The sequence below is a fragment of the Aedes albopictus genome, chromosome 3 (genome assembly GCF_035046485.1).
Source record: "Aedes albopictus strain Foshan chromosome 3, AalbF5, whole genome shotgun sequence".
Taxonomy (NCBI): Eukaryota; Metazoa; Arthropoda; class Insecta; order Diptera; family Culicidae; genus Aedes; species Aedes albopictus.
In genome coordinates this window covers 123,882,293-123,900,945 of record NC_085138.1, presented here as the reverse complement: position 1 = coordinate 123,900,945, position 18,653 = coordinate 123,882,293, and the positions used below count along the sequence as shown (strand labels likewise).

At 39.5% G+C, this 18,653-nt stretch overlaps 1 protein-coding gene across 2 annotated transcripts in view; it reads right to left on the bottom strand.

The window, feature by feature from the left end:
* The window catches only part of LOC109413923 (protein kinase C), a 57,999-nt gene extending 39,740 nt beyond the window's left edge, over positions 1-18,259 (bottom strand). For both annotated transcript variants that reach the window (XM_062858978.1, XM_062858979.1), the window contains exon 1: positions 17,318-18,259. In XM_062858978.1, coding sequence (XP_062714962.1) covers positions 17,318-17,468 — 151 coding nt within the window. In that variant the 5' untranslated portion in view covers positions 17,469-18,259. The remainder of the gene's footprint in view (positions 1-17,317) is intronic.
* Positions 18,260-18,653: the final 394 nt, after the last annotated feature.

The window sequence follows — 18,653 nt, the reverse complement described above, 5'->3', positions numbered from 1 at the left end:
ATTGGGTAAAACGGGTAAATAATGATAAAACTAATATCCTGGGTAAGAGCGCAAATGTTTTCCTCACAGTTTCACAACTACATCTACAAAAAAGGCACGCATACATTTGAACGTGATTACCACTATGGACAAAGACTACAAAGACATCTTTTCAATTGTAAAAAAATCACATATTCTAAAGCCTCTGCATTATGTAAATTTGGAAATTTTTAAGGTATTAAAATACATTTAAATAAAGTACTCATCTGCTTCCTGAATGAGTTTGCTCGAACCATAAAGTTACTCGTTAACCTTCACGTACCCGACCCCCGACAACTCATTTTCAAAATGCTGCCATTTCATCAATTTTCATCCGATTTTTTTTAAGTCGTCCTCAATCGAAATATTCCCGATGACACCCCCGTGGAACCTATGCTAGATGTTCCGGGGTGGCCATATTAGTTGATACAGACTTCAGTCTGTCGTTTCTGACTTAGTCTTTCGAAATCATAAAGATGGATATGTCGCACGGCATGTTTAGGTTGAAAACCAGAAGTGTCCTCTATGAGGCCCTGCAGTACCTGTCACGAAGCTCCAGATGGGTCAAATTATTCAAATCTGATTATCGCAGTTGTGTTTCACTGTTCGCAACAAAAATTTCGCTGAAAATCGGTGGTTCAGACACAATAACACACGAAATAATCTCTTTTAGTCATTTTGGCAATCCCCTGAACCCAGCACAATCCGGAATGGTTCCGGATATTGCATGGTCACTTGAGTATAATAAACAAGCACCAATTTATGATCGATTGAGGGCGACTTAAAAAAAAAATCGGATGAAAATTGACGAAATGCCAGCATTTTGAAAATGAGCTGTCGGGTACGTGAAGGTTAAGGATCGTTCCGGAATCATTGTAGTCGAGAAAATCGCCACAAGCCATGTGCGCCGGCGGCTGAGTGTGCGGTTTCTTATCCTTCTCTGCGGGGCTCCGACGACGGGACGCCAAGCAGTCAGTAGTGTGCGGTAGTTCGGCAGCAGCAAAGTTTCGCGCGCTGGCTTTGCTAGATTTTTGCGATTTTTTTTCTCTTCTCTCTGCGGGGCTCCGACGACGGGACGAGTGTGCGGTGGGCGCGCCGTGGTTTGTGTCGATTCCGAATTTTTCGCTTCCCATCGGCGCTAGTTTCCAATACACTTTTAGTTGATAATAAATATTTTCTTTCATTTTTTGCATTTACACAAAAGAGCGAAACATGTTAGTTCGGGTTCGCCGGTCGAGAAAAAAAATCCGGGCGCCAACAAGTGAGTCGCGTTCAGTGTATTTCTGTGTGGAATAGACTAAAGGTTTCTGCTCCCTAGTGGAGTGGAGACGCGCGATAGAATTTTCTTTTTGCCTAGTTCTTGCGTCGAAAAGTGGTCGGTTGTTAACGGCGGTTTGTTTATATTGATCCATTGTCAAATCATATCACCAACCATAGGTGACTCCCGGACTGACAATGTACCTTACCCTACTAACAAAAAATTCCTTCCTGAGACAAACGTGGAGATGCAGCGAGTCGCGGTCTTTATAACAATGTTTGTCTTACTAACATTCCCTTCCATCCTCGATGACCGTAAGGACGTGGCCGGCGCCGTTATTGACCTTATTAAAGTTGAGAGCTCTCGAACTGTGTACATTGAGAATAGTAAGCTAGTCCCAAGCCCTATTCATTGGTTCCTTGTGCAATTTCGATTGCTCTGGTCAATCACGGAGTAGCAACTACGAATTGTGCGGTCATCTATGCTCATCTATGCTCATGCTCACAAGCCATGTGCGCCGGCGGCTGCTTTAAAATGCTCTGTCCCGTGTTTTTCGTCCCCGCGTTGTTTTTAATTAGCCGGACGAATCGTCAATGGTGGCGCTATGCCTTTTGGATAGTTTTCCATTGAAAAGCGCTTGCAAAGTGATAGGTAGGAGTGTGATTCGCGGTGGCGATGCCAGCTAGTAGCCGCCGGTCACCTTTTTGGTGTCGGTTTGGTCGCGCAGTCGTCGGTTTGTTGGTGCGTCGTCGTTCCTGTGTACAGCCGGGCAGTTTTAGTGCGAAAATAGGTGTCGTTCTGAATGTGACCCATAAGAAAAAAAATCGAGTTTTTTACATATCTTGTTATTAAATTAGTGAAGTTTGAGTGTACGCACCCGTCTTATAAAGTCTTATAGTCCAGCGATGATCGATTGGGTGTGTTGTAGTTTAAATGTTTGGATGTTTCCATAGTGATAGTAGTGCCACTGCGGATTCCTGATAGCCTTGAACATCTCAACTAGTGATGGAACCAACACTGCTTCTCCGTTTTGAATCAGTGCTGGAAATATCTCATCAACTCCTGTAGATTTAAAAGGCTGAAAAGATCTAATTGCATTTTCTACTCTGGCCTTCGTGAAGATTTCATCAGCTAAATATGAGGCGGTGTTTACTGTACTATTTAACTCCGTAGAGTTTATACTAGGACATCCTTCACCTTCCAGAGATATAGTATCATTGGAACCGAAACCGGAAAATGGGTTTCCATCATTAAATTCAAAGTTTCACGAGAAGTATTGGTAAAAGCTCCATCATTACGCTTCAGATTTCCCAATTCGATTGCGTGATCTCTTGCAAGCGTTTTTTGTAGTCTTGCAACTACAGGAGTACTGTTTATGTTTTCACTCAGGGCTTTTCTATACTGAGCCCAATCTCCCGTTTGTTTCGCTCTATTGAACATTTTACGAGAAAAAAAATGCTTAGGCGATCTAGTTCAAAGTTCCAGAATGACACGTATCTAGTAGAAAATGATTCTAACTTTTGGGTTGAATCGATAGTCTCTCCAATTGTAAATGATTGCGAATTCAACAATTCTACATATTAATCCCAGTTTGTCTTTCTGGGATTTCTAAATGAGGTTCTAGAATAATCTCCGCCACTCCAATGGCAGATTATGTGTTTATGATCAGATAGAGAAATCTCATCTGACACGTGCCAGTTTGTGAGCTTGTCAAAGATTGCAGCATTGCACAGTGTTAGATCTAAGACCTCTTGTCTGATTGCATTTGAGATAATCGGTTTATCACCATTATTGCAGATGTCTATTAGCGTGTTTCAAAAAATCGTTTTTGCTCCACACCGCTTATTCGATTCCTTATCAGATTATATGCCTTCTCCCAAAATTTGAGTTCATTTGGTTGAAAATTGAGACTGCACAAGCCCTTTAAAGCCTCCTGACGGACAAACGTGAGGTGATCGAAAGGTGGAAGCAGCACTTCGACGAGCACCTGAATGGCGAAGAGAATGTAGGCACGGAGGACCAAGGCAGCGGAGGAAACGACTATGTTGGTGCAACAGAGGACGGGAACGAACCAACTCCCACGCTGAGGGAAGTTAAGGATGCCATCCTCAAGCTAAAAAACAACAAAGCGGCTGGTAAGGACGGTTTCGCAGCAGAACTCATCAAGATGGGCCCGGAAAAGTTGGCCACCTGTCTGCACCAGTTAGTAGTCAAGATCTGAAAAACCGAACAGCTACCGAGAAGTGGAAAGAAGGGATAATCTGTCCCATCCACAAGAAAGGCGACAAGTTAATGTGTGAGAACTTTCGAGCGATCACCATTTTGAATGTCGCCTACAAAGTGCTATCCCAGATCATCTTCCGTCGTCTTTCACCTTAAGTAAATGAGTTCGTGGGAAGTTACCAAGCCGGTTTCATCGACGGCCGGTCGACAACGGACCTGATCTTCACCTACGGCAAATCCTACAAAAATGCCGTGAATATGTACCAGGTCCCAACGCATCACCTGTTCATCGACTTCAAAGCGGCATACGACAATATCGACCGCACAGAGCTATGGAAAATTATGGACGAGAACAGCTTTCCCGGGAAGCTTACCAGACTGATAAGAGCAACGATGGACGGTGCGCAGAACAGCGTGAGGATTTCGGGTGAACTATCCAGTTCATTCGAATCTCGACGGGGACTACGACAAGGTGATGGACTTTCCTGCCTACTATCCAACATCGCCTTGGAAGGTGTTATGCGACGAGCCGGGGTACGATCTTCATGAAATCCGGCCAATTTGTCTGTTTTGCGGATGACATGGATATTATTGCTAGAACATTTGGAACGGTGGCAGAACTGTACACCCGCCTGAAACGTGAAGCAGCAAAGGTCGGACTGGTGGTGAATGCGGCTAAGGCAAAGTAATAGAAATACACTAGAACTCCAATGGTGCTGTAGTCACTTTTCTTATTCAATTATTTTAATAATTTTGACTGCAATAATTTACTATTTTCAAGTGTCCATCTTATAGAGGACTTTTGTTATTGTAACCAAAATTAACTTGACACTTCTAGTACCGTTGCTGACGCTGTAAGGGCATGACAAACTAGATGTTAGGGTGCCGTTATAGTTACGCGTGAGAGTGAGAGTGCGCGTGTGCGAAGCCGCAAAAAAGAATATCAGCAACAGCAAATCCACGAAAATCCTTTGGACGCGCACTCCCACTCTCACTTTGAAGCGGTACTATGGCACCGCCGTTAGTCACACGAACAGTCGCGATAGTGGACTTCTGTGGCTAGATTAGAATAACTAGCCACAGAAGTCCAATGTCGCGACTGTTCGTGTGACTAACATCTAGTTTGCCTCGCCCTTACATCGTCACTAGCGGTACTAGAAGTGGTAGTAGTAAGGGTTGAATCTGTACATACTGTTTCCAAGGAAGATCGCAGAGGATATTTTGGGGCGTTAAGGACTGTTTAAACGGACGAAACGAAAGATCAAGGAGACCCCCCACAGATCCATGGAGCAAGGTGGTGTAGAGAAAGATGTTCCAGGACAGAATTTTCGCGAGTAAAGGCTTAAATATCTGCGAGCGTAATCGATTGATTGCACTAATTTACAAAATAAAACGAAAGTCGTGAACTTCTGTCAACGACCAAAATTTTTGAAGCATAATTTAGCGCTGATTTCGAATCCATGCTTCAAAAAATTTAAAGTAGAACAGTTTTTGAGTTTTATCTCAATATCGAGTTTTATAACTTTTTAAAATATTGAATTTAATAAAATTCAAATATCTTGCGTTTTGATCAACCAATTTTAAATCTTTTTCCATAAATTAAAAGCTGAATATGGTACCATTCGATCATCTCTCTCTCTCTCTCTCTCTCTCTTCTTGGCGTAACGTCCTCATTGGGACAAAGCCTGCTTCTCAGCTTAGTGTTCTATGAGCACTTCCACAGTTATTAACTGAGAGCTTCCTCTGCCAATGACCATTTTGCATGCGTATATCGTGTGGCAGGCACGAAGATACTCTATGCCCAAGGAAGTCAAGGAAATTTCCTTTACGAAAAGATCCTGGACCGACCGGGAATCGAACCCGTCACCCTCAGCATGGTCATGCTGAATACCCGTGCGTTTACCGCCTCGGCTATATGGGCCCCATTCGATCATCTGAATGGAGATTTTGCGTCGGATTGATGAAATTCAAGATATTGGCGAGTTTAAGGAACAATCTCCTTAAATTTAACAAATTTTCCAAAAATATATGAAGAAATGTATTTTTTTTCAATAAGAAAAAAACAATTTAAAAATTCTTTCACAACGTTCATTTGTTATATCATATGTAGGCGAGTTACAGTAAAAAATTCAGCTCAATCGGAGCATTGATTATGTAGAATGAGATGTGTGAAGTGAGCGACGTTGCTTAAAGAATAGAACAAAAATCGATTTCAAATCATCAACCTTGTATGGAAAGTCGAAAAATTTTCCGCTCTACTGTAATTTTTTTCCTTCGCGTTTTCGGACTCAGGGCTTGATTCTATACCAAAAACGATCATCAGCTTACCGAGTTAAAAAATGCTGTAAACTAGTGTTGTTGTTGCATTACTGATACGATGAAACATCCTACTGTTCTGTAAATAAATATTTTTCAAACATGACCTCCAATTTAGATCTCCAAGAACTTCCGCGAGTAAAGGTCTGAAGATCTATAAATCTATAAACATAGCCTATGGTTTCTTGCTACATTACCGATACGTTGTAACATCCCAGAGGTCCATTGTGCATTGTACTGAAAAGTATTTATTTTCGAAGATGTGCTAGGTCCGCGAGTTAAGATCTACAAGCGTACTTCATGAATTGTTCTTACATGAATGATACGATGCAAGATTCTACAGATCCATGAAGCATGGTTCTGTAGAGAACTACAGATGATCCAAAGTCCTCCAAGATTTTCCACGAGTAAAGGCATTAGGATCAACAAGCGTAATCAATGGTTTGTTGTTACATTACTGATACGTTTAAATCCTACAGGCCCATGAACCATTTTTCTGTAAGGAACAAATTCCCAAAGATGTTCTAGGACCTACAAGAACTTCCACGAGGAAAAATCTGAAGATCTACAAGCGTTATCAATGGTTTGTTGCCACATTACTGAATCAGTATAGCGTCCTACAGATCCAGGAAGCATAGTTCTGTAGAGAAATAATTTTCAAAGATGATCGAGGTCCTCCAAGAACTCCCATGAGTAAAGACCTGAAGATCTACAAGCGTTATCAATGGTTTGTTGCCACATTAATGATACAGTGAAGCGTCCTACAGGTCCAGGGAGCACAGTTCTGTAGAGAAATGTTTTCCAAAGATGATCTAGGACCTCCAAGAACTTCCACGAATAAAGGCCTTAAGATCTACAAGCGTAATCAGTGGATTGTTGTTACATTTCTTATACGTTGTAACATCGTATAGGTCCATGAACCATTATTCTGTAAGCAACTAATTTCCATAGATGTTCTAGGTCCTCCAAGAATTTCCACGAGTAAAGACCTGAAGATGTTATCAATGGTTTTTTGACCTGAAGCGTTATCAATGGTTTTTTGTCACATTACTGATACAGTGTAGCGTCCTACAGGTCCAGGGAGCATAGTGATGTTGAGAAATAATTGCCAAAGATCTTTTAGGTCCTCCAAGAACTTCCATGAGTAAAAGCCTTGAGATCTACAAGCGAAATCAATGGATTGTTCTCACATTACTTATACGGTACAATATCACACAGGCCATGGCGCATTGAGCTGAAGAGAACAAAGCTACTATTTTGAATGTCGGATGCAAAGTGCTGTCTCAGACAATTTGCCGTCGCCTGTCACCTAAAACAAATGAGTTCGACAGAAGTTATCAACCGGCTTCTTCGACGGCCGATGGACAATGGAACAGACTTTCACCATACTGCATATTCTCCAGAAATGCCGTAAATACCAGGTACCAACCCATAATTGTACCAAATGTAAAATAAGAGGGATATTGAGAAGCAAATTCAATGCGGTGGGCTGTAGTGGGCTGGTCACGTTGCTCGTATGCCGTGAAAAAGACAATTGAAATATATGTCAGTGGTGAGAGAAAAAATGTGGATCAGATCATGTGTTTTAGGCCGCGGCCTGAACGGCTCCAACACTTGAAAAGGATTTATGGACACTGCCCAACTACGAACTGCAGTTATTCATATAAGTAAAGAATGATTTCAGTTCATTGTTGCTACAGCGTGTATCTGTTCAAATTTTTTTTGTCTTAAGATAATTCCCCACAACCTTAGTAATTGCAATAGTGGCAGCATACGTGCAAGAGCATTCTTCAGATGTTTCCTGTTACATATTTAGGTAGTACAGTAGTTCTGTATTACATATTACTAAGGACGTGCCTTCCAGTCAGTAGTCACCACACCAGTAGTGGGAGCATCATTGAAGAAGCGTGCTAATTTGACAGCGGCGGTGTGATCCCCCTTCGTGTATTTTTAATTGGTCCAAGTCCAAGCCTCCGACAATCAGCCAGGTGAGATACATACAACAGCAATGTGTGCATTATTAGCACGATGACGATGCGGAACAGCGACAAGTAGGCATCTTCCTAGTCCAACAAGTTTCGAAAGCGTCCCAGCCATTCAAGCGGCATTCACGACAACGACGATGACGACGACGACGGCTGAACAAGCCCAATAGTATTGTTTACAACCCTGCTGGCTGCACGCTAACAGGGGAAAAAGTTGTGTATATTTTGGAAATTTGTCAAAAGGGGGTGAAGGACGCACGAGAAAATAACGACAAGCGGAAAATCGTGCAGCAGAGTTTGCGATATCGTGAAAACGACTTTGTGAGTGTGAGTGAGAAGAAATACAGAGAGTGGTACAAATACCTCGTGTAGTATTTTGCTCTTATCACGGGGGATTCTCTTGGACTTGTTTTCAGCAATACCAAGAATATTTACATGGTTGCCAGTTTGACACAAATAAACCATTGTTGGTCTTCTACTACCTTCTGTTATAATAATTACACAACGAAATAAAAATGACATACTATTATGTACAGTATTGGCCAAAACTACACTAGTTTACAAAATAAAACGAAAGTCGTGAACTTCTGTCAACGACAAAAATTTTTTTGAAGTACAATTTAGCCCTGATTTCGAAACCGTACTTCAACAAATTTTAAGTAGAGCAGTTTTTGAGTTTTAGCTCAATCACGAGTTTCACAACTTTTTAAAATATGGAATTTACTAAAATTCAAATATCTTGCGTTTTATTCAACAAATTTCAAATCTTTTTTCATAAATTAAAAGCTTAATACAATACCATTCGATCATCTGAATGCAGGTTTTGCGTCAGATTGATGAAATTCATGATACTGACGAGTTTTAGGGACACTCTCCTTAAATTTTAGCCAAATTTAAAAAAATATAGGGTGACGAAGGGTATTGTCGGCAGGTTTGTTCTCTTCGTCATGCGAGGTTTTTGTGATCCGAATTTCCTGAAATTTGGGCATATAACTCAGCTTGGTTGGGAAGGATTTGAGGCCAACTCTGAGACCAACAGGTTTCAAAAAACCCCCCATGACGAAGAGAACAAAACTGCCGAAAATACGTAAGTTCCCCTATGAAGACATGTATTTTATGTAGGCGAGTTACAGTAAAAAATTCAGCACAATCGGAGCATTGATTTCGGAGAATGAGATGTGTGAATTGAGGGACGTTGCCTTAAAATAGAACAAAAATCGATTTCAAATCATCAACCTTGTATGGAAAGTCGAAAAAATTTCCGCTCTACTGTATTTTTTTTCCTTCACGTTTTCGAACTCAGGGCATCATTCTACACCAAAAATGATCATCAGCTTACCGAGTTCAAAAATGCTGTAAACTAGTGTTATAGGCCATGGCCATAATACGATGCTAAGGTTGATAAATTTCCCTTAGCATTTGTAAACCATGTGATCGCGTTACCCGCATTTTTTTTACAAAACTGATGAAGCACATTTATTCAAAAAGCATTTCCAGCCCAAAACACAAAAAACATCATTTTTTAATCAATATTTTTCAATTTGAATGAGTTTTTACATGATTTATATCCATTTGCATGAACACAATCATTTTTCCTCTCCTATCTGTTGAAAAGACGTAAAACACTCAATTTTAATCTTCAGAAAATTATAACTCGAAAACGGTTTGTTAGATTGAAATGATCTTCGAAGATGTTTGAGGGTATTTGTAGAACTTTAGAAAAAATAATACTTGGACTTTAAGAAGAAAAAAAAAATCAAGCATTTTCAAAACAAGCAAAAGGAACCAATTTTTGAGATTTTATATCAAAAAAAGATTTTATGTACCTACAGGTTCCTCCAATGATAATACTACGCAAAATTTTTCCTATGTACATGTACATGTACATGTAATAGTTACAGCGAATTCAAAAACTCAAGAACATTAAGAAAATTGTCTGGGACAGTAACTTGGAGGAATCAAGTGCCCGTCTGACGAATTAGAAGTCGTGGATTCGATTCCCACCGGAAGTTGAAGTTGAAAGAGCGCATTTGAAAATTATAAAAATATTTCAAATTTTCGTAGATAGAATGACAACACGCCCGAACAAAAAAAATCTCGTGTTTCTGTTGTGGTGTGCATGGATGTCAAAGCAGTTAACGATCTATTGTAAGTTAATACATAATAGCAGTGCTTCGAATTATTATTATTGTTTTCAAAACTGTGTTTTTTTATTGTATGTTTTATGATACATCTATGATAGATGATAGATATATATAAAAATGAGTTTGTAGCTTCTTTAAGGCAACAAAACTCACGAACGGCCGAACCGATCAGCATGACCCTTGCACGTTTCGATTCGTATTCATGGTGGCTGTGTTTATATGTATAAAAAGTTACGAAAATCAACTCAAAAAGTTGAAAAATTGATAAAGTACTGATTTTTATGAGCTGCGAAGAAAATCAACATGATCGAAATCAAACAAATCTAGAGTGCGGTGCTTTAATGAGCTTAAAAGCTGTCAAACCACCACAAAATTGGCAAGACAGAGTTTGCCGGGACAGCTAGTTCTAATCTAATCTAATCTAATACAAACGCAGCCAGTACTAGAAAGCATCCTGAAAAGTAATCAGGTTAGATTAGGCCCAATTACTGTTCTTGTCTATATTGAGGCTTGTAGCATATCAGGGATATGATGCAAGCGTCAAAGCGGCCAGGCCTACTGCGTTGTATTTGACGCAAAGATGATTCTTGGAACTGTCTCGAGTTTAAAACGATAGTTTTCCGTCGAAGCAATTCCAGAATTACAGGGGAGGAAGGATGCGTGGACATACCGTACCAAACGCTCCAGTGGGTTAAATATGGTTAAATGAATATATAAATGTGTAAATAATGTATCAGATATGTTAATATGATGAATATTGGAAAGCTCTCACCCATCTGGTTTGTGCGGTCCGAAAGTAATAATCCAATCTTGAAACCAAGCTCCTCGCGAGACCGGGAGACACTAAATTTCGTCAAAGTATGCTCGCTTAGTCAGCGTTTTTCTTAAACGCAAGACAACGACGAGCTCCGGCACTTCCAACTTCCAGTAATTTAACGCGAACCACTTTCCGGATACTTTTCAAAAAACGCGTATTCTCTCGGCTCCGACTAATTTTACGACGCGAAATTGTCGCACTATCTGGATGGCGTATTACTGGTTTTTACGCTACGAGCGCAATCACAAAAAGCACACAATTTTGAAGAATCCTCCGCAGTGCACTAAAAAATGGTGCAACATCTTTTTTCAATTAATATGTACCTTTAATTGCCACTTTTCTCTTTAAAACATTCACTCAAAGTCGAAATTTTGAAAACGGGAACGTAAAAAACGTGACAAGCAGCAAAAAAACGTCCGTTCGCGGTGAAGCCTACTTCGATTCCCCAGAGTTTGCCGGGACAGCTAGTTTTATATAAATATCCTTTGAGCACATGGTTCTTTCAAAAGTAAAATTACTTTAGAAGCTTTCAATTAAGTCCCTCTAAGTTTTTCTTGTATTTTTAATGAAGGTACTATTAGACGCGGGTTCAAAATTGACATTTTTGCAATATGTATTCCTATCATTACGCGTATCATTCAAAAGTCAATTTTTACATTTACTTTGAGCATCCCAATCGAAAAAATAAATCCATTTCATTATTGATAAGTGAAAGTAAAAAAAAAAATGGAAAATTCATACACTGAGTGTTTTTTTTTAACCTAAGCGGAAGTGCTAAAGGTTTATCAACAGTTTTGAAGCAAATAGTGTGTTGTTTTATGGCAATAGCATCAACAGCTATGAGCTATGTTTTAGGTCCACACACCCACGTTGAAACTTCAGTTTGATGGAATACTTAGGTAGTACAGTTCATGGATAACTCAACATAGAATTGCGCCAAACACAACTCTGCAGAATTTGTCATGAGTTGTCTGATTGGCATGTGCCAGATAAGGAGTCTCCATTTGACATTCTTTGCACAGTGTTCCTTCGCATACTTTGCGTATTCAGACGTTCCTGCTCAACAAACTGGGGAACCTGTACTTGTTTGTTGCGACACATTTTATGGATAACTCGCTTCCATTGGCACTCCAAGAGAGGTTTATTGTGGTTTTGTTACTACAACGTCCTCCATTGTGGTATACCATAACTATTGCTTTATAAAGATTGTAGTATTCCTGAATGAAACTCTGATCTGTTCAAGCTCAAAATATCTTCGGATAAACCAGTCTATTGTATAGTTACGAATCTGTAACTTCCCGAGAATTGTAGCTATTGAATCGATTTAGTGGGCACTAAAAAGCTCTGCTTACTTCGAATCTCCAGGAGCAAATGGGGTTTTGGGTGCGTGAGTTGTATAAAGAAGGAATGAGTTCTAGATTAATCAGGTTACCTCGTTCATTCTGAAATGCTTGAAACGCATTGTGGATTATCCCATCTGTGATGTTCGTCTGGCTACCATGCCTATTCATGTGACTCACATGCCTCCCAATTTGGGATGTTCTCAGTGACTCTTTTACACAAATTTGTGTACGTTTTCAAGAAAGCACTCGCTCAGATGTAGTATTTCATTGGGTGATTTTCTGAATATTGAGGATGCTTTCGATGATGTGCCTTTGAATGTCATATTGAATGTCGCATAAAACGTCACAACTCAAGTAACCACGAACACCTCATTGAAGCAATATTAAAATCGAAAAGGGCCCCACTAAAACCAAATTAGTGCCACATATTGCAGCACGTTGACAGCCATTGCAAAAGTAACATAAATGCATGTGCTGTACATTTGCATTTGCACATTCTTAATACGTGCAACACGAAAAAACATAATAAAAATCTATTTTTAGCACCGTTTCGTTATCGACGGTACTAATGCGCCCACACATGAATGTTGTAACCATTATTTTTTGTTGCCAGTCGGGAGTCGAACTAGAAGTGCTGAAGTCCGCTAGATGAGTTCCATTCGCGCTGGCGCCTTGGACCGTTTCTGCTGCAGTGATAACAACAGATATTTCATTAACTAAATAAAAGGAAACTGTTTTTCTGTCTCGATCATTGCAGTAGAGGGCAAAACAACTATGTCATGTGTAATAGATCTCAAATCACTGATAAATCCATAATGCATTTTAGAAGTTATTTAATCAACATAAGACAATCAAAACACCCTTCGCACACTACTCATTATGCAAATTGTGGTTTCCATCATTATTGGCATGTGATAGCAGACAACAGAAAAGAGAAAAGGTCATCTCTTAAACGGTTTTGCTGAAGAAAATCGTCAATCGGTTGTTCAAACGGGGATTAAGTTGGTCGGGAGTCGAACCAGAAGTGTTGAAAACCGCTAGAGTTGACCGTCAAGTTGTTCACTCTTCTTGATTTTGTTTGTTTACTATTAGAGTCTTTTATAATTGTATTGTCTGGCAGGTTTTTTGCGAGTATTTTCCTGCAATTGAATGAACATGAATTGTGTATAATGCATCAAATGATACAGTGAATTATGGTATAGTTGTAAGGCAAACCAAAACTCTATAATGAACCAATGTAACTACTTTAGTGAATTGATAAAACAACAAATAAATATGAATTGAATTGAATAATTGTATTGTTAGAGCAACATCATCTAGTTTGTACATTGCATTTATTCAGTTTTTGTAGTGTTGAATTATTGAATTGTCGCAAATCAGCCTTTAATGCACCCTAATGTAAAGAAACATGTAATGCATCATTATATTGATAATGTCAATCTAAAGAATTATTGCATGACAAGTGTGGAATTACTGCATTTCGCATTGCAAAGGTTGATATTCAGTTTAATTCGTGCAATGATATAATGCTTGTGGTTACTTGGGAAGCTACCTCCAATAAGCTACAGGCGCTCTTTACGCTAACGCGTTTTACAGTGTCCTTTTCAGGGCACTGATTAAACCCGTTATGGTATGAGCTATGGGCTCTCGTTGCGCTTATGCGTTCATCACTATTCTAGGGCACCCCTCCATATTTTATCACCTTTTCCTTTCCTAATTCCCATCCCTTGTCCCATTGTCCCTCAGGTAGATGATGAAATAGGCTTAAATATGTGGCAATGGCAAAAATGTCCCAAATAGAAGATAACGTGCCTCTGGAGCCGGCCTTCTGATACCTGATACCACGTTGACGGAAGTTAAGAAAGTTATCCAGCAGCTCAAGAACAAAAAGTTAGTTGGTGATAATAGTATCGGATCTGAACTCATCAAAACAACTGGCATTTATACCCTAGCTCATAAAAATAGAGAAGTAATCAGATTTTGGTTAGATGTTTTAAGGAACATTAATTCTTTGGCGGAGAGGTGACCCTCCGATGACCCTAATGATGAAATCGACCATAACGAACGTGTTTGATGCTAGCAAGGCTGTGGCAGTAGCAGCGAAATAGTCCGGCTCCAGAAAGTGAAAAATAAGATACAGGCCTCATGGAAATGGTAAATAAAAATAAAACAAAAATAAATAGGATAATAGCCTACAAAAAAAAACTAAACAAATTAACAAAACTATCTTTGCCAGCTTGGTTGGGACATTTGAATATTGTGGCTTAGTTCCAGGTTTTTGCAGGGACAATTTTAAGAGTTATAAACTAAATTTCAATTCAGCGATTTGGTGGAATTCTTTTAGACGCATTTTTTCATTAAAATTTTTACTTAATTTTTGAGGATTTTTCCGTATAGTTCATGAAAAATATTTAAATTTTATTAAAATAAGGCTCATTTTTAATTGTAAATTAAAATTTTTCAATCATTAAGTCATTAAATCAATCATCAATCATTAAAGTTTATATATTTTTCAAAAACTGTACAGAAATATTCTCGAAAATTAAGTATAGTATTTAAGGAAAATTGCGTAAGATCAAGAACTTTTTTATTTTTGCAAAACTCCCTCAGAGTTCGTCCCGAAATTCCTTTAAGAATTTTTCTCGATGCTTCTCACGTTTATTCTTTCCCGGATTCCTTCTTGAATTTCTACAGAAATCCCTACACGGCCCTAACCAGGCCGCTATTTACATAGTCAGAAATTTTCAATTTTTCTTGCTTATTCGCTAGAAAATGATAGAAAAAGGATGAAAACCGCTTAGGTTGGGTTACTTGCCAAGGGGCTGACAAGGTCACAAAAATGACGATTTTTCATGAAATTGCACCTAATTTATCGCGAAATATCTCGAAAATTCATGTTGTAACATGTACAAAACTACACGCTTCTATGAAGGGCAAGTATAGACCTTTCATTTGAAATTAAAAAAATGTTAGAGGCCATCTTGCAATTGGCCGCCATTTTGAATTTTATATCTAAACCGTGATTTTTGCTGTGTTCGCAATCATCGATTTCAAATCTGAACTCATCATTAGGAAGCTGAAAGACTAAGCTTTTCAAAACATTAAAATATTTATGTGTGCATTGACCGCAACAATGAAATATCGATGAAAACGTGAGAGAATCTCCCAATCTCCCAAACTTCAAAAGAAATCCCGCAAGAACCTTTAATGTATGTGTGCCATCAGTTCGGACGAAATTCTGGGAGTAACTCCGGCAGAAAATTCGTAAAAAACTTATTAAGAAATCCTTGCTCTAGTAGAAATCTCAGGAATAAATTCTGCAGAAACTCTGGAAAATCCTGAAAAGTCCCAAAAGGAACACCGGAAGGTTTGTAACCCTCGAGAAGTCGTGTCTTCGACTACCTGCAACGGCACCACGTTCACGCTGTGTTTCACAAGCGTGCATTTTCCATGGTGCGTGTACTCAGTACACGACGCGACCGCTTCCGGGTTAAGAAGAATCCTGAGAAAAACTCCAGGAGAAATTCCACGACAACATCTAAGAGATATGCTGAGAGAAATTCTTGTTGAGGTCTTGGGACAAATCTTGAAAGAAATTTCACGTAAATTTCTTTGGGGAAAATGCAGCAAGAACTCCAGGAAACATCCCACGACGGACTCTGGGAGCAACACCGGAAAACGGAAAGAAATCTGGAAAGAAATTCTGTAGGAGGCTCGTGACAAATTCCAAAAGAAATCGGTCGAAATAAAGGAATCCTGGAAGATTCTCAAGGAAGAACCCCATTCCTTTCGGGCTTGGAAAAATGCCGGTAAGAATCCGGAAGAACTTGTTTTTTGAATAATCATCCGGAAGAATCTCATCGTCAAAGAACCAAAAGCTTCAAGTAAGAACCCTCGGCATTACGGGAAACATATTTGTTTCGACAGTGACAATGTAGTTCATTTTCAAGTAATGGTCGTCACTTTTTGCCCAATGTTTCATTTTCTTGATCAGTATAAAATTTCTCTGAGATTTCAAAGTATTTCCTGAATATTCAAGGATTTTCCCTGGAAATACTTAAATAAAATCCCCTGCGGATTCTCGGTTTTCCAGGTAGTAGACTGCCTGTAAAAGTAAAACAAATCATTCGAAGTGGTTTTTTCCTCTTCTAAATTTTAAGTTTAAAAAATAACAAATGTATCTAGAGTTACATTAAATCTTATAATATTGTACAGTTTAGGTACGAAGCAATTACATCAGTCATATGGTGTTCCACTGCATGCTGCCGCTCATTTAATTGATTATTAACTTTAATTATCGCAGATGCTCTAACGCTTCGCTTATCCACTTTCCCAGATCACCGTCACAGTCGATTGTTTATCAACAATCGAGTGACCAACCACCCGATGATGATGGCTTCAACGGCTGGCAACTCTGAAACGCATGCTTATACGCGCGAATCGCGAGAGCGACCTATCCAGTGTGTCATACAAACGCACCGAAAGCCATACACGCGTAAGAATGTGATCATTTTCTCCCGCATAACCCGACAATCACACAAGCTTGCTTCCTCCCAATCTGAAGAGGCATCAGCCAGCACTAGCAGTAGCGATGACTTTTCCTGAAGAGGGAGAGTTTTTCCTCCAAATACACACACGCACACAGATGGTTGGACTAAACACAGCGAGCTCTGGGGAAATCCAGGACCATACGATTCCCTTCACAGCTCATCACTGAACGCATTTTTCTGCCACTGCCGTGTAATGTATAGGAAACACAGTGCAACAGCAGAACGAATGGAAATTTCTTGAAACGTTTAAATTTTAAACATCCTTGATTCGGTTTGATGCGTTTATCGAAATTGCACGTCAAATTAGCGTGTTTGTCGAATGACGGAAAAATTCTTGCCCCAATTCCACCTAATAAATTTTCCATTTTCCTCCTGACTGGCAGCCATTTTCATTTCACACTACCACTGTGATTTTCAAATGTCAATATCCAAGGAAGACATTTTTCCGAGCAACATTTTCCTCTGCTATGCCAGATTCTCACAGCAGTTCGGATGATTTAAGATTTTTCAGTGAAATTTTCTCGACATGTTTTTAAGCAGTCTATTGAAGCTGGAGATAGGATACACCTCCAGAATGTTCACTTATGCAATTATAAGGTTCCGCTGGGCTAATTGGGTGTACTATGATGATGTGATACTATGAGAAAGGTGACGATCATTTACCTATGAACTTTTCATCAACATCTATCGAGACATACGGATCGATGAGTTGATCGCTGAGTCTGCCGAATGTCATCGTATGTCGCGTCTGAAAATCCGTCGGTCGCAGGCCGCAGGCTTCGCAGATTTTCAAACGCAGGGTACCCGTAAACATTTTCCCGTCCTTGTAATCCCAGTTTTCAGTGTGCTGAAGGTGATTCGGATGGCTGTGCCTTGTATCCTGGAGGCGCTCAGCTGAGGTTCAGGAGGACGACGGAACACTTAATCAATACTCTGCCACACTGGATTCGCTTTTTCTTCGCTTCCTGCCTTAAGCTTTTCTTCACGCACTTTCCATTCGCACTAGGTAGGACCACTTTTAAGACTATGCTTTTTTTCGCTTAACTTTCTGCAGGCTCACTCTTCACTTCACCCGAGATAGCAGCTATTCTTCCTTGGCTGTATCCCACGAAATTTTCCTCTTCGCTGCAAGTGTGCCCCGAGAACTGCACTACCAATAACCACCAAAAATGGATCACGCCCGCACAAAACAAAAACCCCAAAAACCTAATGCATATCACAAGAATTGGTAAAATTTTCTCCGCGTTGCCGTGTATATCCTTCTGCTTTTTCTACACAAGAACCAGAGAAGAAAAAGTCGAATTTTTCACTTCTCGTACATATTTCTGCACCATCAAACCTTTTTTCACTGACTGACTGACTGACTGGTGGACTGACGACGACGGGCTTCGCGATGAAAACGCAAGCACTACAGTCAGTCAGCTAGTCGCGCGAGAGCGAAAAGACGATGATCGCATAACTCCTATACTCTTTTGGCGCTCCGGAGAAGCAAAGCGAGAATCTTCAAACTCGCACATTTGAATATCCATCGGTTAGGGTGATTCAATGGTTCGCCAATTTGTAGAAACAATGTTGGAACATTTTTCTACGGACTACCAATGGTTAATTTCCATTCAACTCTATTGAATGACTAGAGGCTATACACAAGACCACACAGAAAAAAATATTCATGTAAAATTCAGCGAGAAATCATGCACATAAAGGGAATGCTAGAGTAAGTGCATATTTACATGAGATATCATGTAAAATTACGTTACAATCATGTAAACTTCCGCTAATAGTCACGTAACCGGTTGGTGTCTATGATGGTTTACGCGATGGTTGGCGGAAATTTACACGATGGTAATGTAATTTTACATTATATATCATGTAAAAATGCACTAACTCTAGCATTCCCTTTATGTGCATGATTTCTCGCTGAATTTTAATTACATATTTTTTTCTGTGCAGGTTATATCAATTATTTAAAAAAAACGGTTATACTATCGTCGTTGAGGGT